General features: G+C 36.6%; 1 protein-coding gene across 1 annotated transcript; it reads left to right on the top strand.

Annotated features, from left to right (window-relative positions):
* Window positions 1-1,342: 1,342 nt before the first annotated feature.
* LOC135466274 (major vault protein-like) lies at window positions 1,343-25,252 on the top strand. Its single transcript, XM_064743685.1, has 25 exons — window positions 1,343-1,478; window positions 3,643-3,776; window positions 4,252-4,315; window positions 4,699-4,932; window positions 6,067-6,158; window positions 6,896-6,965; window positions 7,213-7,307; window positions 8,375-8,441; window positions 9,053-9,194; window positions 9,530-9,631; window positions 10,030-10,120; window positions 13,628-13,688; window positions 13,989-14,083; window positions 14,851-14,929; window positions 15,834-15,987; window positions 16,533-16,612; window positions 17,362-17,421; window positions 17,912-17,990; window positions 18,565-18,695; window positions 19,619-19,719; window positions 19,952-20,178; window positions 21,110-21,174; window positions 22,059-22,139; window positions 23,431-23,511; window positions 24,109-25,252. Exons 1-25 carry the CDS (start codon window positions 1,419-1,421, stop codon window positions 24,214-24,216), a joined length of 2,553 nt encoding a protein of 850 aa, XP_064599755.1. The 5' UTR covers window positions 1,343-1,418; the 3' UTR covers window positions 24,217-25,252.
* The last annotated feature ends 561 nt before the right edge of the window (window positions 25,253-25,813 follow it).

Below are 25,813 nucleotides of genomic sequence, written 5' to 3'. Positions count from 1 at the left end.
TAAAAAAAATTTGTACCATACTAATACTTATATCCCCATGAAAAAAAAAAATAACATAAAGTAATGCGCACGAAAAAATGTCAGGCTGATACGGAGGGCTATTGGTGCCACTGTAAATAAATAAAATGTGTCCAACTAATCCGCTAAACCAGATTACTATTCCGTTTTAACAAATTATTAAATCGTTATAGCGAATTAGCAAATCGTTATAACGTATTGACAATCCGTTATAACGATTTGCTAATTGATATAACTGATTATTATTCTGTTTTAACGTATTACTATTTCGTTTTCTCGGAATAGCAAGATACGATTGGCTAATTCGTTATAACGGATTACTATTACTAAACTAAAAGGGATAAGTAATCCGTGATAACGAAATCTTACCATCCATTAAAACGATATTATTGCCTTATGAATTACCACTTATAGGTGCAGGGAACAACAGGATATCCGAATGGCATAAACCAAGACGAAAGTAAAGGGTGCACAAGTCTCCACGGCCGTCCATTCTCAAAATGAGAATCTTTACACAAGCATCTGTGTTAAACCTCATGCCAATTACATGTAGTCTTTATAAAGAATGTTAACAGTAATCCATTAAACTAGAAATAATCCACTGAAATGAAATAGTAATCGGTTATTTCGAATTAGCAAGTCGTTATAATGGATTGCCAATCCGTTAAAACGATTTGCTAATGCGTTATAACAATTTAGTAATTCGCTAAAACGGAACAGTAATCCATTTTAGAGAAATAACAGGACACATTTTTATATACAGTGGCATCAACAGGCTTTTATAGACTGAGGTATAGGCCTAGCAACTAAAAGCCAAAACATCATAAACAATATTGATGAAGATTGTTTTTGAAGGTATAAAATTTTACATACTGCTATAGTTCAGAATAAAAAACCCCAAATAAACATACCAGTAAATGAGTATTTATTATTGCAAGTTTTCCATAAGCTTTAAATATACTAATTCGACATCGGCAAATTAAAATATGTTTTTTAAATTACATGCATATGTGAAGTAAAATAAGCAAATTAGTTGCAAAATATAAGCAGTACAGAGTATAGTTTAGAAATGTTTTCTATTCAAGAAGAATTACGTGTATTAATTCGTACTTTTAAAAAATAAACAAATATTTTTTAATGATAGATGCAAGTTCAACATATAAACCATAGTTAAGAAATATTAAGTATTGCTTTTGTCCTGTGGCCGCATTGTTGTGTTTCAGGTCCCGAGGACGGATACATTGAACTGAAGAACAACCTTTTCTCGGGTGGTATGACTGCATTCTCCTGTTTTCGTCGCAGACCAATCCCCACACAACGGAGAGCTCTAAAGGAATTTCTGTTTTGTTGATGGTGAACACGGAAGATCAAGTCAACGTCAAAAACAGAAACATTTCACAATGTCCACGGAAGGTGTCATTCGGATATCACCATTTGAGTTTGTTCATGTCTTAGATCTGGTGTGTAAAATGGTTTGTTTCTCCTGTCAAATAGTTTTAAATGCTTTTTTTGCTTTGGCTTTGCAGAAAATGTCATCGACCTGCAGTGGCTTGTTTACAAAAAATTACGGATTAGTTGCGAACTTTCAGTTTTACACTTTTTCCTACGGCCAGTGCGCAGTCTGGTATATATATATATTTTTTGGAGAATATGTATACTTTTGTGATTGTCAGTGTTTTTTGATCGTGGAGCAAAGGGGTTGTGAGAGTGCTGTTAATGTAGTAGAGTGCATAATATTTAATGGAGGAGTAAATTATGTACCGTACTTTTATACCGGTACTTCATTTCTTGGAAGCAAAAGATTAAACTATGAAAACGCACATTTACTGTTGATAATCGAGGTCATGCATATCTGGACACTTAATTGACCGACAGGAAGCAGCATCAAGCAGACAACAAGGTGATTAAAAGATAACATGGAGAGGTACATGTACAATACTGCCGGATTCTGACCATCAGTCCTATGGCCCATGTTGTTGGATGGTCTGTGCATTATACGCCCATAATACGCCGACCCTAGCCGGATCCTGTTCAAACCTGCCATCACCCTAAGTCTACCATCGGCCGCCGACAGCTCTTCCATGGTGTGTCATCATTTTGCGACATTCAGTCACTTGCTGGAGTTTGAACGACAGCAGACATACACTGTCGGCCTTGTATCATTCGCGCGGCATTCTCTATACATTTTTAGTATTTTATTACCGATTTTGAACATAACCCATGCACAGACGAGGCTGATATTTTGTGAAAGGTAATTATTTGGACTATTCTAAAGTAACAGCAAAAATTGGATTGGAATTGCACCAATACATTTCTTTTTACTGTTACAGGTTGATTTTATTCATGATTTAGGATGGATATATATATATACATATATATATATATATATAGGCATTTAGCAAACATTGCATGTCTTCAGGCGTATATTAAGGCTACATATGATTGCGCTTGTCTTATAACATGTTTTTGTACTTATAAAAGTTAATAAACGATAGGATTGACAATTGTGAAATTGGGGATACAATTTAGGAACTCAAGATTAAATGGAAAAATAGATACATGCTGATCTTTATCCATGTCAGCAGTTCAAATTTTATAAATTGTAGACCTTGTGTGATGTACTGATATTCATTTGCAGTAGAGGTTTTTTTAAGCGTATATAAGCATGTAGGCTGACACACATCACACCAAGTCAAATATTCCTGTGTAATTTTGTATCCAACATGAAACTGTGATAAATTTACTGATAAGCCAAACAACTTGTTGCCGTTTCGAAATTCTGAAACACCGCCATGGTTGTGAAAAGCAGTCATGAACAAAGTGGTGGTCTTCAGAGAAAGCAGTGTGTTGCAAATATGTATATTTGTCAGCACATAACTTTGCCATAAATGCCTCTAAGTAGGCTTGTTATTTAATAATTAGTGAAGTCATTTATATTAAAACAAAATATTGTGTACTGGAGACGCACGGTAAAAACTTGAATCCCCAGTAATCGAGAGAACTGTGTGTATGGGTGGCAGAATGAAAACAGTTGGGGTCCCAAACAGTAAGCTATTAAAACATGAATTTTGTGCGAAATTAGTGTGTAAGTAAATATGCTGCGAAACATCCACGATGTTCATAACAGGCTTGAAATAACAGTTTACAGGAAATCCGTGTGTATTTAGTGTTAAAGTATTTATTGATCATGGACTGATGATCTGCTGACGGTCGGCCGAGGGTCAGCTGATGGTCGGCTGAAGAGTTCTTGGCCTGAGGTAGACAAGATTGGTCAGACATGATGTTATATCAACCTCTAGTTAGTTTTTTGTTTTCACATCCATATCTTTTTATAAAACACTCACGTAACTTCTCTCAAGATCCATTTGGCAAATGCATTCATAACTCCATGTATATGCGTGTGAATACAGAAGTCTAGAGGTCTGTGTATGTTGAGTGGCAAAAACCTGACAACTTGTCACAGTGTGGCCTTAAAAGGCCGTCGTATAATCCATAGTTCCAAGTGCCTTTCACTTAGTTGAAAAAATGTGACTTTTTTGCCTTTAAAAACGATTCCTGTTATTTACATATGTGAGTGAAATATTTTTCAGTATGGTCAAAAATAGCAAACAAATTCCATTGTAGAATTCGAATGTCACCCGCCTCGAGAAAGGTCCCCAGTCACTGGTGCTGCAGACAAATGAGCGTTTAACGGCTGGCCCTCTCCCTTTGGTGGTTGTCCCTCCTGGCCAGTACTGTGTTGTAAAGGACCCTATGAAGTAGGTCTATGAATTACAAGTATTCAGTATTTATTTCCAGCTTCTGTAATTTCTTGAGATCTCTTCTAGCCATATATGCAAAGCATAACTTATTTATAAATATGGCAATGAATTGGGTGCAGATTTCTTGGTTTCATATCTCACATTTGCTTTGTATTTTTTTTTCTTGTTTGGTCTTTTTAGAAATTAAGAATCTATATTTCATACCCTTTTGCAAGTGTGGGAATATGTTTCTAGAACTTACTATTTACTTTAATTCCCCTGATTTGTGGAATATCTGGTCTGCATCATTTAACCAGTATACATGGCAGTGCAACAGGAATGCACAGTTTTAAACAGGCCTTAACTCCCGCACCCCCCCCCCCCAAAAAAAAATGAGAAAAAATGTAATTTTTGTTTTTTTCGTGCTGCTAATACCTGTCTTAAAATGAGAAGAATTACAGTATACATGTATGTTACTTTGCTTTCTCCCCAGAAATTATATTCATGGTAAAACTTGTGATTTACGCCTCGGTGAATTGGAGATTAAATTCCACGGGGTAAGGTATCAACAGCTGGGTCTGATGTCTTTATGGTAAAATGTTTCTGTGAATAATTTTTGCCATTACATTAAATAAATTAGCACAATATTTTCATACAAATGATAAAATGTACAAAATATGTGTACTGTTGTCTGTCTGAGCGGTAGCACTGAGTTTTGTCATCAGGAGAGCAAGGAAGTTGTCTTGTAAAGCCTATATGGGAAATGCTTAGTTAATATAGCTTTGTCGATTATTACTAAAAAAGATAAAAGTGTCAAATACACCAGTAATTATTGCAAGCAGTAATTATTAGACCATTTGCCAGTCTTACATAAATATACTCCAGTTATCTGTTGGTGTACTCTATACAGTCATTGAAATACATCTTTTATTAACATCAGGTTCCGTTTGCCCTGTACCCTGGTGAAAACTTAGTGGGTGTGACCCTTGACCCCCAAAGCAAGCCCCGCCCTGACCTATACTCTAAGGCTATAAAAGCCCTGCCAGTCATCAAGCCTAACCATGGCCTGAGGCTTAGGGCAAGATTTGACCACCTGGATGAGGAGGTCCCCAGATGTGCTGGGGACATCTGGCAGCTGGAGGGGCCACTCACTTACTACCCCACCCCACAGGCAGTAAGTTACTGAATATTCATGAGGTACTCATCAGGCTGATCATGCTTGACTTCAGGATGATTGACAGGAGACTGGTATTTTCTAAGAATATGTTTGTCTTCATAGGGCATTGTTTTCGGTTAGTCAGGGATTTTTGGATTCACCTGCTCTCACAGTTCATGGGACCTTGGCCATCATGAGTTATCATGGGGCCTTGGCGATCATGAGTTATCATGGGGCCTTGGCGATCATAAGTTATCATGTGGCCTTGGTGATCATAAGTTATCATGTGGCCTTGGCGATCATGAATTATCATGGGGCCTTGGTGATCATGAGTTATCAGCGATGTATTTGAGGCTGTTTGCACTGTGAAATGTTAGTTGAAGACCACCTGCCTTCTGCCAATATGGGGTACATATCTGTTCATCACAAGTTTGTCAGGAACTTGCTGATGATTGATGGTATATCATGAGCTCTGTGTCTTCCTCCATGTATTAAACTCATCACTATCTTGTAAAAGTGGACAGTGTTTGAGTATGATGTTGAACAAAAGTCAAGTAAATAAGCAAATGATTGGCTTGGGATAGGCGGTTAACCGGGCAGCTGATCAACACTGATGATTGCAGTTATTGAGTCTCAGGACAGATCTGTGTAATTTATCTTACTCTGTCAATTGTATTAAAAAGCTCTTGAAGAGTGATGTTAGTCTTACCCAGTTTTGAACCTGGTAACAGCCTTTTTTTTTTTTGCCATCTGAGCCCGCTTTGAACTCAGTCTGATACTGTTTTGAGCCTAGTAAGAGCCAGTTTTGAGCCCAGTCTGAGCCAGTTTTGAGCCCAGTCTGAGCCAGTTTTGTGTATGTTCATTTTAAATGAGCCTTCATGAATACCTTCATGCTTGGATAAATTGAGTGTTTTTTAAAAAGTTTGAAGGAAATCTGCTTTGCCTAGACAACATTGTATCAATTTTTAAAACTATACAAGATTTGTTTTGACCCTTTCACAATGACCTCATTTGTGAGGAAATGTTTGAGGGAGCCTGGAGAATCCAATGTACAGCTTCGCTAGTTAAGGCAGAGATTTAACTACATTGCAATCCTTCCTATACTGGTGTATGTATTTTTGGAATGTAGAATTTGCATACCTTGGATTTCAGGAAATCTTGTCGCATGTCCCACCTGTTGTGATTCTGACCGGACAAAGTTTAAAACTGCGGGCCTTACAAGACTGCTGTGATAGCCACGGGAAGTATGTCGGTATTTTATGCTTTTAGAATTAATCCCCTTATTATTCTGAAGAGTCTGGAGTCAGACAAAACTTCTAAAGACAAATAAGAAATGTACGCAGAAGTTTGGAAAATAAGAAATGTAGGATTTTTTTGTGTGCAAAAGGAGGTGAAAGTAACATTGCATCTGAAAACCCAAGAGAAATTGTCCCCATGCTAGGGGTCTGTTGGTCTGTGTAAAAATTATACAAGATAGTTCACTTTTTATTACAAACCGAAACAGTCAGTTTTCTGATGTTTTTTTTTACCTCTATCCCATTTATGACTGAGATTCTTATGACCAAATTAGGAATCTTTAGGAATTTTCAGTTACTCTCAGTCAAAATTTAACCATTCAGAATTTGTGTATTATCCAGTTTTCATGAATTTAGTCTTTTTAATAAATGAAGACATGTACAAAGGGTGAACTCATTATGTCTCCTTATTCTTGCACGTAAATGACTAGCTGGACAAGGATCCAGTATGTGCACAGGTTTTTAATGTTTATATATTGAGGTATGCTGTGTGTTACAACATTTTACAATACACTACAAGGGTACACTTTTCTTACCTGACACTACTAGGTTACAATTTTCTTACGTTACACCACTGGGGTACAATTGTTGTATTACACTTTTGGTGTACAATTTTCTTTCATTACACTAGCTTTTTTGGTACACTGGATTTTTTGGTAATCCAGTCTGCGTTTTGTCATGTTCAGTCCTCGGGTAACGGGAGAAGAATGGATAGTGCGGCGAGTTGGAGCCTACCTTCCTGGGGTCTACGAAGAGGTGTGACTTCTTATTTGTGAAAGATTAATTGAATTACCATAGTTCAGCATTGAAGCATTTTGAGTTTTAAGTGAAAAGTAAAATTATAGTAGATATAATCTAGATTATTACTAAATTGAAAGCAGTGTTAGTGCAGCAAACTGCAGTGAAATACTGGATTTAATAAGACAGTAGAGTATCTTCATGAAGTTTTCATATATACAGTACTTTTAGGTTGGAATTGACTTGTGAAGGTGATACATTTCAGGTGGTTGCCGTGGAGAAAGCAACAGTGTTAACAGACGAGACAGCGCTTCATCTCCGAGCTACACAAACACTTACAGACTCTCTGAATCATGTCAGGTAAAGACATTTGTCTATTTGTTTATTTATTTGATTGGTGTTTTATGCCAGACTACATGTAAAGAACATTTCACTGGTATGACATAAGAAACTGGGCAGAACCCAGGGGAAACCCATGACCATCCATAGGTTGCTGGCAGACCTTCGCAGGTATGACTAGAGACGAAACCAGCATGAACTGAACTTGAACTCACGGTGACCTTATTGGTGAGAGGCCCTTGGTTCATTGTGCTGCATGAGCATGCTAACCCCCTCTGTCACATAGGCCCCAGTCTGGTAAACAGCTAGCTCATCCACCTGTTCTCCACGTGTCAGAGAGTTCGAAACAGCTACACTTTCACTTCATTTGGTCTGTATGTTTAATGACACATGTACCAAGACTACATGTTAACAGATTGCTGTGATTGTTTTATTATCCGCCAGGACTGGATGACACCTTCAGATATTGTATCTTGTATTAAGACAGGTACATGCCCGTGTGTTTGTCTGACCCCTGCAGGGCCATGTCCAGCACAATATTGAAGGTTCTGAACCCAAATTTTAAAGGTGACATAATCTTCCATAAAGAAATTTTATGGAAAAAAAAAAACTTTCTGAGAGCTTTCAAGTTTGTGAATGAAAGAATTTGTACATGAAAACTAGCTTTTTAGAGGAAAATCTTCAAATTTTTGTTCAAATTACTTGTTAGCTTCAGGCACCCAAACATTTTCCACAACTAAAATGGCTCTAGAAATGACCTTGCACTGTTAACTCATGATCATGGTTGCATGAACACAGCAAATTTTTGTAAATTATTGCCTTAATATTTATGTTGTATACATGACTTTCGCTGCGTATTTTTAAATATTATCGTTATAATTTATGACTTCATTTCTTGATGCTGTGAATTCTTTAGGGAAATGAATGCAACCTACATGTGAATTACATAATGTTGTTCTCTGTATGTACATGTATGTTGTAAACAAATGACAAATCTATGAAGGACACATATATGGTGTTTTTTTATGTTTTGATTTATGTACATATTTTTCTTTTTATTAAATCTGTCTTGACCGTTTTCTTTTCAGAATTGCTGGAGATGAATGGCTCATCACCAATAAAAACACAGAAGTATATTACCCACAAATTGGTGTGGTATGTGAATTATTTCATTTGAATTAAATTGAACTACCTTGACATAAATAATGAAATTACTAATATTTTACATACCCTAATTCCTCAACCTTTTTGCATATGAAAGAGCAACTTTCAGTGCAATTTATGCACATTTTTAATTTCATTTTGGAGACAAAACTACATTGGTTGGATTGACCACTTTCAAAGTCTTTGAAAACCTGTGATTTTATTTTTTAGTAGCGGACTTTTTTTTATATGAATACACCTACATGTATTGCAGCTTTTAATGTGGGAGGTCTGTCAAGTAACAGCTGGTTAAATTAAAATTTTGAATATGAACACCAGTCATTAGACTTGAGTAAAAGAAAGTATAGCGAAGTAAGTATATTTCAGCCTCATGTAGCCGAGCAGTGCACTTTGTATGCTAAAGGAAGTATCAAAAGTTTGATTTCCAAAAAGTCATCATTTTTAGTTTTGTGTACTTTATCCACGTACAGCCAGATGCAATAATTTAATACTTTCAAATTTTAGCACAGCCCAGTTGTGCTACAGCAGGTGGCTGTGTTGTTGAGATAAGTTTGTTGCATTGTTGTAATTGCATGCTCTGCGTGCTGATTATCTCCCTTTAGGAAGTGATTTGCCACGTGCAGAGGACCGTGTTAAGTCGGGGTCAGTATTGCGTTGTGTTGGACCCCATAGACAAGAAAGGTCGACCCCAGCTGGGGAAAAGAGAACTGCGTAAGGGATTGGCCACCTTCTTTCTGCACCCAGGTGAGACTTGGCAGGCAGATTGGCCTCACTTGTAGTGTTTATCTGTTTTTGTTTTGTCCCCAATTTGGAATTCTTCAACTTATTGGCGTCTTTATCGTTGCGAGTAGAGAATATAGGACGAGGGGAGATAAATGAACCTTTTGAGTCAAGTGCCCAAATGGTTTCTCTTTGAAGTTGATTTTATGAAATAGCACCCTGAAGAATTTTGGTTTATCTTTAAGAAACTTTTACCAGTTTTATCATTATAAAACTCTCGTTGAAACATGCCATATTGTTTGTCTACACTGAACAGTAATAAAGATTTTTACTGTAACTGACAAGATGTGCGGTTTCAGGTGAGCGACTGTTGAGTGGTGTTGAGAACTGCCACCTGTTGTCAGAGAATGAGGCTGTTGTTGTACAAGCTTTGGATGCAATAACGGACACATCTGAGGATGGTAAGATGGGAACGTTCATTTCAGGATGTTTTTTCTCGTAATTAATGTCTCTGATAAAATGCTGATAACAGTTTTTACTTCATAAATAAATGTCAAGATCATTTGAATTGTTCTAATGACCATGGTTGTTCTCTGGTAAATGAGAAATTAAAGGCTACCCTCTAGGCAGATGAGAAGTTTAATCAGTTATCGTTGTACTTTGAAAATTGTAAGAATAATGCTCCAGTATTGATTCTTATAAAGCTCATAAAATCCCATGGAATAAAATGGTAATATTTCTCCTTGTTTCTTACAGTTTCTCATTTTTCATCATTCTTAGGTATAAATTCTCAAAACGCTTGACTATCCGATTGTAATGAATTAAAATATTAATGTTTCTCATTGTTCATTGCTCTCAGTTAAAATAGACAGAGAGCCAGGTGACAGATGGATGATTAGAGGTCCTTGTGAATATATCCCCCCAATTGAGGTTAACATCATTGACAAGAGGTACATGTATGTTAGTGATGAGGTCCTTGTGAATATATCCTCTTATTGAGGTTAACATCATTGACCAGAGGTAAAGTGTATGTTCATGATGAAGTCCTTGTGTATATACATGTATCCCGGTATGTTAGTGATGAGGTCCTTGTGAATATATCCCCTCATTGAGGTTAACATCATTGATGAGAGATAGATGTACATGTATGTAATTGATGAGGTCCTTGTGAATATATTCCCCCTATTGAGCTTAACATCATTGATGAGAGATAGATGCACATATGTGTAAGTGATGAGGTCCTTGTGAACATATTCTCCCTATTGAGCTTAACATCATTGATGAGAGATAGATGTACATGTATGTAATTGATGAGGTCCTTGTGAATATATTCCCCCTATTGAGCTTAACATCATTGGTGAGAGATAGATGCACATGTGTGTAAGTGATGAGGTCCTTGTGAATATATTCTCCCTATTGAGCTTAACATCATTGGTGAGAGATAGATGTACATGTATGTAATTGATGAGGTCCTTGTGAATATATTCCCCCATTGAGGTTAACATCATTGGTGAGAGATAGATGTACATGTATGTAAGTGATGAGGTCCTTGTGAATATATTCCCCCTGTTGAGATTAACATCATTGATGAGAGATAGATGTACATGTATGTAATTGATGAGGTCCTTGTGAATATATTCCCCCTATTGAGCTTAACATCATTGGTGAGAGATAGATGCACATGTATGTTAGTGATGAGGTCCTTGTGAATATATTCCCCTCTTTGAGCTTAACATCATTGATAAGAGATAGATGTACATGTATGTTAGTGATGAGGTCCTTGTGAATATATTCCCCCTATTGAGATTAACATCATTGATGAGAGATAGATGTACATGTATGTAATTGATGAGGTCCTTGTGAATATATTCCCCCTATTGAGCTTAACATCATTGGTGAGAGATAGATGCACATGTATGTTAGTGATGAGGTCCTTGTGAATATATTCCCCCTATTGAGATTAACATCATTGATGAGAGATAGATGTACATGTATGTAATTGATGAGGTCCTTGTGAATATATTCCCCTCTTTGAGCTTAACATCATTGATAAGAGATAGATGTACATGTATGTAAGTGATGAGGTCCTTGTGAATATATTCCCCCTATTGAGATTAACATCATTGATGAGAGATAGATGTACATGTATGTAATTGATGAGGTCCTTGTGAATATATTCCCCCTATTGAGCTTAACATCATTGGGGAGAGATAGATGCACATGTATGTTAGTGATGAGGTCCTTGTGAATATATTCCCCTCTTTGAGCTTAACATCATTGATGAGAGATAGATGTACATGTATGTTAGTGATGAGGTCCTTGTGAATATATTCCCCCTATTGAGATTAACATCATTGATGAGATGAGAGATAGATGTACGTGTGTGTTACTGATAAGGTCCTTGTGAATATATTCCCCCTGTTGAGATTAACATCATTGATGAGAGATAGATGTACATGTATGTTACTGATGAGGTCCTTGTGAATATATTCCTCTTATGGAGCTTAACATCATTGGTGAGAGATAGATGCACATGTATGTTAGTGATGAGGTCCTTGTGAATATATTCCCCCTATTGAGCTTAACATCATTGATGAGAGATAGATGTACATGTATGTAAGTGATGAGGTCCTTGTGAATATATTCCTCTTATGGAGCTTAACATCATTGATAAGAGATAGATGTACGTGTATGTTAGTGATGAGGTCCTTGTGAATATATTCCCCTATTGAGCTTAACATCATTGATGAGAGATAGATGTACATGTATGTAAGTAATGAGGTCCTTGTGAATATATTCCCCCTATTGAGCTTAACATCATTGATGAGAGATAGATGCACATGTATGTAAGTTATGAGGTCCTTGTGAATATATTCCCCCTATTGAGATTAACATCATTGATGAGAGATAGATGTACATGTATGTAAGTGATGAGGTCCTTGTGAATATATTCCCCCTATTGAGCTTAACATCATTGATGGGAGATAGATGTACATGTATGTAATTGATGAGGTCCTTGTGAATATACTCCCCTTATTGAGTTTAACATCATTGATGAGAGATAGATGTACATGTATGTTAGTGATGAGGTCCTTGTGAATATATTCCCCTATTGAGCTTAACATCATTGATGAGCGATAGATGCACATGTATGTAAGTAATGAGGTCCTTGTGAATATATTCCCCCTATTGAGATTAACATCATTGATGAGAGATAGATGTACATGTATGTAATTGATGAGGTCCTTGTGAATATATTCCCCCTATTGAGCTTAACATCATTGATGAGAGATAGATGTACATGTATGTAATTGATGAGGTCCTTGTGAATATATTCCCCCTATTGAGCTTAACATCATTGATGAGAGATAGATGTACGTGTATGTTAGTGATGAGGTCCTTGTGAATATATTCCCCCTATTGAGATTAACATCATTGATGAGAGATAGATGTACATGTATGTTAATGATGAGGTCCTTGTGAATATATTCCCCTATTGAGCTTAACATCATTGATGAGAGATAGATGTACATGTATGTAATTGATGAGGTCCTTGTGAATATATTCCCCTCTTTGAGCTGAACATCATTGATGAGAGATAGATGTACATGTATGTAATTGATGAGGTCCTTGTGAATATATTCCCCCTATTGAGCTTAACATCATTGATGAGAGATAGATGTACATGTATGTTAGTGATGAGGTCCTTGTGAATATATTCCCCCTATTGAGATTAACATCATTGATGAGAGATAGATGTACATGTATGTAAGTAATGAGGTCCTTGTGAATATATTCCCCCTATTGAGATTAACATCATTGATGAGAGATAGATGTACATGTATGTTAGTGATGAGGTCCTTGTGAATATATTCCCCCTATTGAGCTTAACATCATTGATGAGAGATAGATGTACATGTATGTTAGTGATGAGGTCCTTGTTATCTGGAGAACTGAGAACACTGTGGGTTGAACCATGTTAGCTAAGTCTACAGTTTGGCCACATTCATTTTAAATTCCTTTTTACAAGCAGAATAAATCTTATTCCAATGTCCGAGGAAAGTATATAAAAAGCAACAGCTTAAAAAACACATATTTACATTATTGGAATGCTTTGAAAAACAGGAAAATCATAAAATTACCAAGCAAAATCAAACAAAATGAAAAGTGAATTTTCAGTTTTTTTTTATTCCAATTTTGGATTTTTTAGTATCTGCTTGCTCGTAAAACACAAAATAAGATTGGTATAACCTTAGGCTATATGTTTACTTGTTTGCTTAATACATTTGACTATGTATATGTAATTCTTTGAAAATATTATAAGAAAACAAAGAGTGTGAATGTAACAGTTCTCAGGAATGCTACTCTTATTGATGATTTATCAACACTTTTGAGCCGTCCTTTCCTTTAGTGTTTGTATGATAATAAATTGCCCCCTAATGCATACTTCATTGCAGAGAGAAGATTCCCCTGAGTGAGAATGAGGGGGTATACGTCAGAGATGTCCAGACAGGGGCGGTAAGGCACGCGCTGATCAGTCAACTTCATTTTTAAGAATCTCAGTTGCATGAAGGTGTTTGTACTGGTGGCGATCTCTTATGCTTTACCAGGCGCTATTACACCAGTCTTTTATCAGTTAGGCTTATTTTGGTGTGAATCTTGTGTTGCCATTGTTCATCTGGAATTAAGTCTTTCTTCTTGGAAACAAGTTGCAATTTTTTTATCTGAAGTAGACTTGAGTATGATTGATTTACTTTTTGTATAGAATATATGTGTGTATAGTCTGATGTTTAGCGCATGTATGTCCCCTGTTTTTAGGTGCGAGCTGTGCACGGTCCCGATTCTTACATGTTGACAGAGTTTGAGGAATTATGGGAAAAGCCTCTTTCTGATCTTGTTGAACAGTTGCTCAGGTTTGTACCTGCAATAACAATTTTCCCAGACTAAAATACTTTATCAAATTTGAACAGTCTTGGTAATTCCATGCATGAGGATTTTTGTAAGGCCAACTACAAAGCCTGCACACGGTGTAAAACATCAATCAAATAAATAAATAAATAAAACAAAGCCTGCACATCTTAGTGACTCAACTTTACCATTAGCCGCAAAGACACTGCTGGCTTAATTTCTGCCCTGCCTCAAATCAGTATAAATAAATCTAAAATGTATATCGCATGTCGACTCAGCCTGAAGCTTACGACTGTGGCAGCCCTCATCATGGAAAATTGAACCGGTAAAGTGGCAGATTTTCATGCTCTGACATGATGAGGAAATTACAATCCCAGAATGCACCTTTTTAGTCTTAATGGAGAGTATTCACTGGCTTGTCAGTATACTGTACATGCATGTTGTGTAGGGCATGTCTGGTATCTGCTTATGTCATGGCATTTCAGTGAGTAAGTATGATAAATGTGCCAGTAATGTCAACAAAATAATGTTCAAAGTAATGTGAATTCCCAAACAAACAAACAAACAAAAAAAGATGTATTTTTATGACTCTTGATTTTAAATCTAGCTGCTTATCTGTTTTTATTTTGTTTGTTTTTTATTTTTCTCAGGTAAAGTCTGAAAGTCTTGTAACAATAAAATCTATATCACATTACCTTTATTTCATTTCTTATTTTATTTCCTCTATCAGAATTATCTAACTGTGCTGTTGTTTTTTTTTGGTTATATCCAGACAAGGAGGAGGGATTGGCTCAGAAGATATTCGAAAAGTTGCCTATTTTGAGCAGTCTATTGATCCAGGAATCCTCCAGGTATTGAAAAACAAAAGAAACATCACAGTGTTTTAAGATGATACACATCTAACCTTCCCCCACACATGCCTGGAATCGTCATTCTCAACAATTCAACTGTACTCCCACACAAAATTGAAACATCTGGCAGGATATGAATCTAAGGAATTGTTTGCAAGTGTTTATATTTGGTGTAGTCCCTATTCAAGAATATTTGATCAAAGGACACATCATTTTAAGTAATTGTTGTTTTAAAGATGGAATAAATCTTATTTTCTGTGGCGGGGCAGGGCATAAAAATATTTAGAAAGCTTGAAAAACATCTAAACTGAGGAAAATGTGGACTTTCCCAGGTAAATTTTCCTGTTCAAATCCTTACATGATTGAAAAATCTTCACAAACAGGAAGTTGATGAAAGCATGTTTTGGACAAGATATTCAGGTGGATTTTTCAGGTTTATTTTAATTCCATTTTTGGCTTATTTCATGTTGAGTGGCTTCTAAAATACAAAAAAAAATTGTATTGTCCATGAAAGAGAAAAGACGAAAGTGCAGAAAGTACCACACGTGCACACGTAAGACACCTGACAAACCACCTGACTTAATGCTAGGGCAGAATAGCACCACCGGGACCACAGTGGTCACAATAATTAGCCACTGGTGTTTTTGTCCCTGGTGGGCTCTTTTATTGTTGATGTGAACAGTTCATTATGTCATAATAGTTTTTCCACTCAAACAACATCTATAGAACCTGTTCCTGTTTCTTTGTGCAGCTTTATCAAATATACATTCTTATGCTGAAACTTATCTCATTGTATATGTACATGTGCTTGACAGTTTGACAAATATATTTTATATTAAACTACAGTGTTACCTGATCGTGGATGTGAAGGAAATCATAATTTCCCATTGACTTTTTGCTTCAGGGGCGTAACAAAAGTCGCGTGGTGACATACCGTTGCCCTGGCAACACGGCTGTACAGGTTTATAACTACCAACAAAAGAGCGCTCGGGTTGTGTTTGGACCAGAGCTGGTTATCCTGGGACCTCATGAAAACTTCAGTGTCCTCAGTCTTAGTGGTCAGTTATACCCTATCATATCAATTACATGGGTAAAGGTCATTCACAATATTGAGTTACAAGCACATAGAAAGTTCATACAGTTCATAGAAAGGAGCAAAACCAAGAGTTCTTAATAAATAAATATTTTAATCCTTTACCCGCTTATCCACCTTTCTCATTGGTGATGGACAAATCTGTAATATTTAAATGAGTGCATGCATTATATAATAGCTACAGAATTGACCAATCAAATGTGAATGCAACTTCAAGTTTGAAATCTGGCCACGGCTCATTGGGTCTTGACTAATTAGGTCACAGACTTGAATCCAGCTTCCATTGGTTCACATTTGACTGTTGCTTTTTTTCAGCGATATTTCCCAAAATACGTGTAGTAATTAAATATTCTGGAGAACAAAGTAAATCTCGAACAAACAGATAAATAAACGGTAGAACCCCTTTGTTCATGTTTTCTATAGTGAGTGTTACCACATGCATTAGCTGACTACATATTGACTGTTATGCATGCGTGATGAAGACAATCAATCAGAATTTTTATGTTTCAGCCGGGAAGCCCAAAAAGCCCAATGCCCTCAAATCTATATGCTTGATGTTGGGGCCAGATTTTATTTCAGATATAATTGAGGTATGTGTGATTAGTCATTACGAGTGAGTTTGTAAATACCCTTGTTACTGATCATTTTTGTCTGGAGGTCAGCAGGGTGACATACATGTATATGTTATTACATATATTTGTTTGTTTGAATTATTTTACATGAGAAAATAAGAGCCATTGTTACTTGGAGTCAAAAGTAGTTTTACTTGGGGAAAAATGAGTCATTTTAATTGAAAAAAGTAGTTTTACGTAAGGGAAAATGAGTTATTTTACCTGGAAAACAGAGTAGTTTTACTTGGGGTGGGGTGAGGTGGGGAGGGGATGAGTCATAATACTTGGGGAGAAAATGAGGAAACAAACTTTCCACAGTGTTTCGTTGAGTGCAGTCGCTGTGAGTATAAGTCCAGCTCATGTTGGCTTCTTCTCCGGCCGAAGGTCTGCCAGCAACCTGCGGATGGTCGTGGGTTTCCCCAAGCCAGTTTCCTCCAACCATAATGCTGGCTGCCGTTGTATAAGTGAAATATTCTTGAGTAAGGCGTAAAACACCAATCAAATAAATAAAATAAATAAATCAATTTTATTATGGGGATGTGAGTCCAATAAATGTTACTGTGTCATTTTTGTGTGGCATATTTCACATTCAAGCAGCTGAATTCTTAAATAACTTGTGCATTGTGTAATATCATAATGGTTACAGTCAAAGTGATATTTTGAGTAGAACAGTACAGTATATGTATTCATTTAGTATAACCTGCCAGATTTACCTCCCTTCCATCTAGGTGGAGACTTCTGACCATGCCAGACTAAGACTTCAGATAGCCTTCAATAATCATTTTGAGGTGAGAAACAGCACTTGTAAGCCTTCATGTACTGTCAATCACCTGAAGTTTGGCTTGTGAAAATGCACTTTCAGAGGCAATAAGTGCAGTAAAATGATACTTTTGATGCCAACAATTTTAAGTTTGTCTGGATATTTCTGAACTTCACAACAAACTCTTACATGGCCCTATAAGGTGGATGAATCAATCAGAATCAAGCAAACCATGTCACTTGAAAAATGCTAAACTTTGGGTAAAATACAGAAATTTGAATATTTGTATAAATATAAATATATATATATATATATATATATATATATATATATATATAAACCATATATATATACATATATATAAACCATACTTGGGGTTGTTTATCTCTGTGTGTTTCTTCTGTTTTATATACACCTACACCTCCACAGTATACAGGTGATACATATGCTTTTTTTTCCCAAACAAACAAAATTTCTGCTATGGTTTAATACTTGTTCCATTCTTTTATTAACAACAGTTCACAAGAGGGAAGAAGGAGTCTGAGCTAGCAATATTTGCTATACCGGATTTTATCGGCTTTGCTTGCAGACAAATAGGTAAATGCAATTGAATTGTTTGTAACAGGTGATGTTGCTACATGTGGCTTATGTACATGCACAGTATATTTAGATACAAAAAAAACAACAACAGTTAAATGAATTCCTTAAATGGACAATCTTAGAGGTTATTATGAATGAGTGAATGAATGAATGAATGATTATGATTTAACTCTGTGTCAGCAATATTCAGCAAACTCACGGCGAGAGGCTGAGGAGAGTTACTGTTTTATATTTTTCCCATAAGCACATACAATGGTATAAGGTCACATCTGCAATATAATGGGGAGTATTTTTTCTTTACATTTTTTTTGGAAGAGGTTAAAATTTTCTTGTATTATTTATCAGCTTGTGTGTTGCGTTTAATGACTTCAGTAGTAATAGCCATACTCACTCAGTCTACATTATCTAGTTAAAGCTTGCAGTAATCTCCATTGTGAAGTAGGTCGGCCATTGCCATATTTCTCACAACCGTTTTTCAGTATTATCAGATTCTGATTCAGGCACCGCTCCTTTACCTGTGCTGATTGAACTTATTGATTCAAAGGTTGGATTATTTTTATTTGATTGACAGGCAGCTGTATCCGAGCGTCTGTAGCCCAGGTGACATTTGATGAGTTTCATCGTCACTCCTCTGACATCATCCATTCTGCGGTGTTTGGAAATCCTCCTAAACCTCAGCTCAGATTTGATGTGAACAACATGGTAGGTTGAAGTCTGATGGGGCTTGCCAGTAAGTGCCAGTAATACGTGTATGTACATGTAATGTTATATGGAGTGTTCTCTTATCATTTGTTATGTCACAAGAATTGATATCCAGAAGTATTTTGTTGTCATATGCTGACAAGTATTAATACCCAGAAGTATTCTCTTGTCAGGTGGTTACAAATATTGATATCCAGAAGTATTCTGTTATCGGTTGGTCACAAGTATTGACATCCAGAGTAATGACAGTAATGATACCTATTTTTTTTACCAGGCCATCACACAAGCATCGACATCCACAGTATTCTTTTATCAGTTGATCTCAAGTATAGAAATCCAGAGTAATCTGTTATCATTTGGTCACAAGTATTGATATCCAGAACTATTCTGTAATCAGTTGATCACATGTATTGAAATCCAGAGTAATCTATTATCATTTGGTCACAAGTATTGATGTCCAGAACTATTCTGTTATCAGTTGGTCACATGTATTGACATCCAGAGTAATCTGTTATCATTTGGTCACAAGTATTGATGTCCAGAACTATTCTGTTATCAGTTGGTCACATGTATTGACATCCAGAGTAATCTGTTACCAGGTGGTCACAAGTATTGATATCCAGAACTATTCTGTTATCAGTTGATCACATGTATTGAATTCCAGAGTAATCTATTATCATTTGGTCACAAGTATTGATGTCCAGAACTATTCTGTTATCAGTTGGTCACATGTATTGACATCCAGAGTAATCTGTTACCAGGGTTTCACAAGTATTGATATCCAGAACTATTCTGTTATCAGTTGATCACATGTATTGAATTCCAGAGTAATCTATTATCATTTGGTCACAAGTATTGATATCCAGAACTATTCTGTTATCAGTTGGTCACATGTATTAAAATCCATGGTATTCTGTTACCAGGTGGTCACAAGTATTGACATCCAGAGTATAGAACCAGTAGACCTCAAGATGAGAGACAGTTTGATGAAGTCTGTTCAGATGGCCATTGAGATCGCAACTAAGTAAGTTTCTGAATTACTGAAAATTTTTTTATACTATTATTTTCCACTTCTTTATACCACAAGTTATTGGGTAGTGATATGACGGGTATGTTGTTCTGAGAGGAAAAAATGGTCTCAGACACCAAAATGAATTTGCTTTTATGAGTGACTTATTCTGTCTCGTGTGAAAAGATTCTCTTCAGTTTATTGATTTTTAGAAAGGTTTTGAACCTTAAGTTCTTGATTTCTTAAGTTCTATAGAGGCAGCTGCTACACATGAAGCCAAGAGAATGGAACAAGCTGCCCGAGGAAAACTTGAGCGCCAGAAACTGGCCAATGAGAAAGAGGCAGAGAAGGCGAGAATCACGTTGTGCGAGTTGCGGGCTGTGACGTCGGCTGTGGAATCCACGGGACAAGCAAAAGCTGAAGCTCAAGCCGAGGCTGAGAAGACAAGGATAGAGTGCACCAGTGAGATCGAGGGTAAGGAGGTTATTAGAGAGGAGTATGTGTAAATAAAGTGTCATTCCCAGTTACTAGTCAGTTGATGATTATCAAGCATTAGTACTGTGGAGAAGGCACCCTGGCTGGCTTATTTGACTGAACTAATTTTCTGTTGTCAGCCCATCATAACTCTTGACCATTATTTATTTATTTATTTATTTATTTACTTGATTGGTGTTTTACGCCGTACTCAAGAGTATTTCACTCATATGACGGCGGCCAGCATTATGGTGTGAGGAAACTGGGCAGAGCCTGGGGGAAACCCATGTCCCTCAACAGGTTAATGTCAGACCTTCCCATGTATGACCGGAGAGGAAACCAGCATGAGCTGGACTTGAACTCACAGAGACAGCATTGGTGAGAGGCTCCTGGTTCATTGCATCTCTTTCCTCAGTCACAGTCATTAAAATAGATGTTTCAGAATAGCTTCTTGGTCTAAAAATGGATTTCCTTATGACACTGTGGACAGTGCTTATTATGCCAAACTCAGATTTGGCATCTGGGAAGCTTGAGGCAACTCACTACATATGCCTTAAGACAAGCGTATAATGTTAGGTACTGACATAATAACTATAATGCCCTGCCCTGTTCCCTCCCACCATAATGATGACCGCTGGCATATAAGTGAAATATTCTTGAGTACCGTGTGAAACACCAATCAAATAAAAAACTGAATAGATAAAAGAACTATAATGTTGGCAGTGGGATGAAAACGCCCCCTTGTTAAATCCTATACCTTTAAAAACTAATAGCCAAATTACTGACAAAATAGAAGCTCCATGATGGCATATCAAAAGTGATTTTTAGCATTTATTATTAGAGAATGTAGAGAAAAATATCAGAAAATCAGGAAGGTAAAAAAACAATTGCCAAAAAAAATAATTATAATAATTTGTGTCTTCTGTTACAGCTGCCAAACTGAAGGCACAGGCTGAGGAAATTCAGCACTATTCACAGCTGGAAATACAAGATCTGGTGAGTGCTCAGTTGTTTGTAAGCATACAAGATCTGGTGAGTGCTCAGTTGTTTGTAAGCATACAAGATCTGGTGAGTGCTCAGTTGTTTGTAAGCATACAAGATCTGGTGAGTGCTCAGTTGTTTGTAAACATACAAGATCTGGTGAGTGCTCAGTTGTTTGTAAGCATACAAGATCTGGTGAGTGCTCAGTTGTTTGTCAGCACACCTCTGTACACGTTCTTCTCAGTGTGAAATCTCTTAATTTTGTTGAACAGTTTCCACATTGAATGCATATAAATCATAGCTGTTTACAATTTCTTTCTCATGTTTTCAGTTGTCAGTGGTAATGTCATTAATATATGCAGTTGTTGTACAACTGGCTCAGTTGTGGCCCAGTTGTTGTCCAGCCAGCTTAGTTGTTGTCAAACTGACTCAGATGTTGTCCAGCTAGCTTTGTAATTGAAACTTGTTGTCCATCTGGCTCAGTTACTGTCCAGCTGGCTTAGTTGTTGTCCAACTGGCTCAGCTGTTGTCCAACTGGCTTCAGTTGATGTCCAATTGGCTCAGTTGTTGTCCAACTGGCTCAGTTGTGGCTCAGTTGTCCAGCTGGTTCAGTTGCGGCTCAGCTGTTGTCAAACTGGATCAGTTGTTGTCCAGCTGGCTCAGCTGTTGTCCGACTGGCTTCAGTTGATGTCCATTTGGCTCAGTTGTGGCTCAGTTGTCCAGCTGGCTCAGTTGCAGCTCAGTTGTTGTCCAACTGGCTCAGTTGTGGCTCAGTTGTCCAGCTGGCTCAGTTGCGGCTCAGCTGTTGTCCAACTGGCTCAGTTGTAGCTCATTTTTAGCCCATCTGTTTCAGTGTACTCCCCAAATGCTTGTTCATTATTTTTTTCATTCTGTTTAAGACGAGATCATCTGAACTCTCCTACAGAAAAGAAATGAATGATCTGGAAGTGGAGAAATGCAGAGAATTATCTTGCATTGAGGTGAGGTTTGATCACAAGGTATCTCTGTTAAGTGGTGTGTTCAACAACAACCTGTAGAAAATGTAGAGTGGATGCAGCATATAGAAATATTTCAGGGCTTGGCTGATTAAAACTGATTTAAGACTTGAACCAGATTTGACTTTAAGCCCAGTCTTCAGTTTTGTACTTAACCTAAAAAAAAATGTACGCCAGTATATTAAATGTGAAGTCAAACTGCTGCTATTGACTTTGGAGAACTGATTTGTCTGCTGAGTTTGGCTAAAATTTAAATATAGAATATGGCTTAATACCAGTATCAGCTAATGCACTTTCGAAGAACTGGGCCTTGCATGTGTGATGTTGAGTAGAAGTTAAGAGTTAAGTGTTCTCATTTAAAAGGCCTTTCCGGCTCATTCAGTTCAGGTGCTGAACGGTGACCAATTTTCTGACTAATGGGGTTGCTGACTAGATCTCGCATAAGGTGAGGAGGTTTATTGTCAGATACCTAACAAGTTGTGGTTATCCCCAGGCACTTTCGTTTTTTCCAGTCACAGACATGATGACTGAGGTACACATGTATGAAGTATTCACATCAAGTACACTGCTCAACATTTTTTAAAGTACTTAAAAAAACCTGCATTATGGGTTTTAGAAGTTGAGAGACCTGGGATCAAACCCAGACTTTAAAAACAGTGCTTGTTGCTGCCTCACTTAGCACTCAACACTGAAAGATTACAGTAATAAAATAGGACTGGTTGGCCCGGTGTCAATATAATGTGACTAGATGGGGTGTCTTGTCTGGTGTCTTCAGCATGATAATTCATTGGCAGCAGCACTTTGGTGGCGTGGACTTTCCCTGTTACAAGAAGACACAGTACATCTACACACACCTCGTCGTCGTCGTCATATGATCGAAAAATTGTTAAGTACACGTATAACATAAATCGCAAAGCATACATAAATAAATACATACATATGGATTGTTTTAAGGTATGGCATTGTTACATGTATGTCCATCAGTTTATACAATAATTTTTGGCACAACTAATTCTAATTAATTATTAAAAAGTGTCATAAATTCCTTCAGGTCTTGTCTGCTATCACGAAACTCTTCTTAACTATTGGTTTGATGTCATATGACTGAAAAATTGTTAAGTATGACATAAAACCTCAAGCATACATACATCTTCAATTTGGGTAATCTGGTGTTATGTCGTGCATTTTAAACATGCAAGGCACCTGGAATACAGTGAAGAAAATCTGAATGTAAATAACTAAGCTATATTAAAAATGTGTACTTATTTTATCACAGGTGAAGAAGTTCAGTGACATAGTGGACACCCTGGGAGCTGACACCATCTCTGCCATAGCCACATCGGGACCAGAAATGGAGGTAAAAAATATTGCCTTGATTCTCTGGCGGCCCTAGAGATAAATGTACAATAACTGAACATAACCATTTTTTCTTAATTCAGATTTTAGTAGTTCTTTACATTGCTTAGTTTCTAGCTTTGAAAGTTCGACTTATCGTAACATGGTGTTAGCTTGTCAGAACTTTCAGTTTTTACAGATTTAGGACTGAAACGAACAGGTTTTAACCAGTTGGTGTTCATCTCCTGTTAGTGTTTCCTTGTGGCAGACAGGTGTTGAGGTTGACATATCTTCACAGGGTTGAACTTACTCAGGATTATGAAACCCTTGGCCCCTGTTTGTGAAGTTGCGGCTCAGCTGTTGCCCATGCTCTAATGTTTAGTTCCAGCAGTCTGTTACAGGATAACTTTGAGGTTACTAAGAGCAGGTTAAGTACGTACATGTATTTAAGATGGACATTCAGCTTACAAGATATAGACGCTCTGCCTGGTTTCCTCCCACCATAATGCTGGCCACGTCATAAAGCGAAATATTCTTGAAGTATGGCGTAAAACACCAGTCAAATAAATAAATAAATACAAGATATTATCTTCCAAATTCTTCATGTGGCCTTTTCCAGGTACAGATGCTGAAATCCCTTGGTCTGGAGAGTGTACTGCTGACTGACGGAAACAGTCCTATCAACCTTTTCAACACTGCTCAAGGACTGCTGGGAAAAACAAAGTAAAACTTACTGAAAACAGACACAGCTGGGAAACAAGATTTAGTGCAGAAATGAATTTTTGAACCTTATAGTTTTATAACATATTGAATTACCTGCTATTTTGTTTCATACAAAGTTATTATGATGCTTTTACATATGAAATGTACAGCTAAGCAACTGTGATAAGATATATGTAGTTTACTGAAATTTTGTAGAGAGAATAATGTTGTATGTCAATCATTGGCTCAGCCATGATGGCTGCCAAACTGAATGATGGTAACACTTTATGTAAAATGATCTCTGCTGTATGCTGATTAAATGTACGATTGAAAAGTGATGTTACAGAAATGATTAGAAGTGCAGTGCAGTGTATTTCAGTGTGATTTCACTTGATATTTGATGAAGAAAAACATTCAGTAAACCTAATTAAGAGATATCAGTACACATTTGATAGTATTCAACATTTCCTAATGAGTATTCATTTATGCATGTTATAATACATTATCTATATGCCGTCTATACCCTCTCCTTGCTCCTTTTTTTTTTTACCATATTTCTGTTGTGTATGTTTTTATTTTTGACTAAGAATGGACGGGAGCTTTCAAAGAACATGAAAAATAACTTTATTTTTATTTTATTTTAGATGTGTTTTTATAAATGTGGTGTATACTCACCATATTGTGTTAATATGCGGCTCAGCTTGCACAAATATTTACCTCCTATATTATGTATCATACAAATTTAATACAGTATACCACTCTTGTCTACAAGTATGTTTTGGACTGTAGGCTCAGGTACGCATTAAACCAAACTTTGGTTAGTTGTCACATTATAAAGCTGTGATATTACTGATGTGGCCTAAAGCCAAAATCATTAATTCATGTTAGCTGTGAATGCAAGACCATACGCAGAAGTGAGAAAGGGAGATAACTCTAACTGTGCTGTTAAAGCAATACAGTACATGTACAGGAATGTCACCTTCATAGTTACTAAATGTGTGATCACACCTTTAATAATAAACCATTTAACATTGTGAAACAATTTTGTCCCCGACAATTCAATTTACATTAAGCACGCACAATATACTTATTTGCTGTTTTTAATATGATTTACATGAAATCCTAATTTTGAGAGAAGATAGTTTTCAGAATACTTTCATAAAATCTATCTCTTAAGACTGAATATGAATGACAGCATGAGAATATCTGAATCTGATGCAGTATGTTTGATCGAAATCAGCAGATCCTGGGATCAAATCGGTCACGGGTCCCACCTGACACTGTAAAAATGGTACTTGCTGCTGCTTCGTTTGGCACTCAGCACGGAGTGGTTAGAGAAAGGAAACAGAACTGGTTGGCCTACTGCATGGACTACTCTAATCATTCGTATTTACTCTCAACTTTTTGTGTGTGATGCAGCTGCTGAATTTTTTAGTGGTAGCACTGTTACACACTGTAAAAGTAAAAAAAAAAACAACTTTTTTTTGTCTGAACTTTTATTTTTTCATAGGAGTAAATAAAGTAATGTCAATAAGAAAGTTGAGGTAGAACAGATTTTATACTAAAATATAGAGTATTGATACAGTTTATACATACACGTATGTAAAAATGTCAGAGACAGA

The sequence above is a fragment of the Liolophura sinensis genome, chromosome 6 (assembly GCF_032854445.1).
Source record: "Liolophura sinensis isolate JHLJ2023 chromosome 6, CUHK_Ljap_v2, whole genome shotgun sequence".
Classification (NCBI taxonomy): Eukaryota; Metazoa; Mollusca; class Polyplacophora; order Chitonida; family Chitonidae; genus Liolophura; species Liolophura sinensis.
Note: the sequence above shows the minus strand (reverse complement) of the source record. Positions and strands in the feature narration are given on the sequence as shown.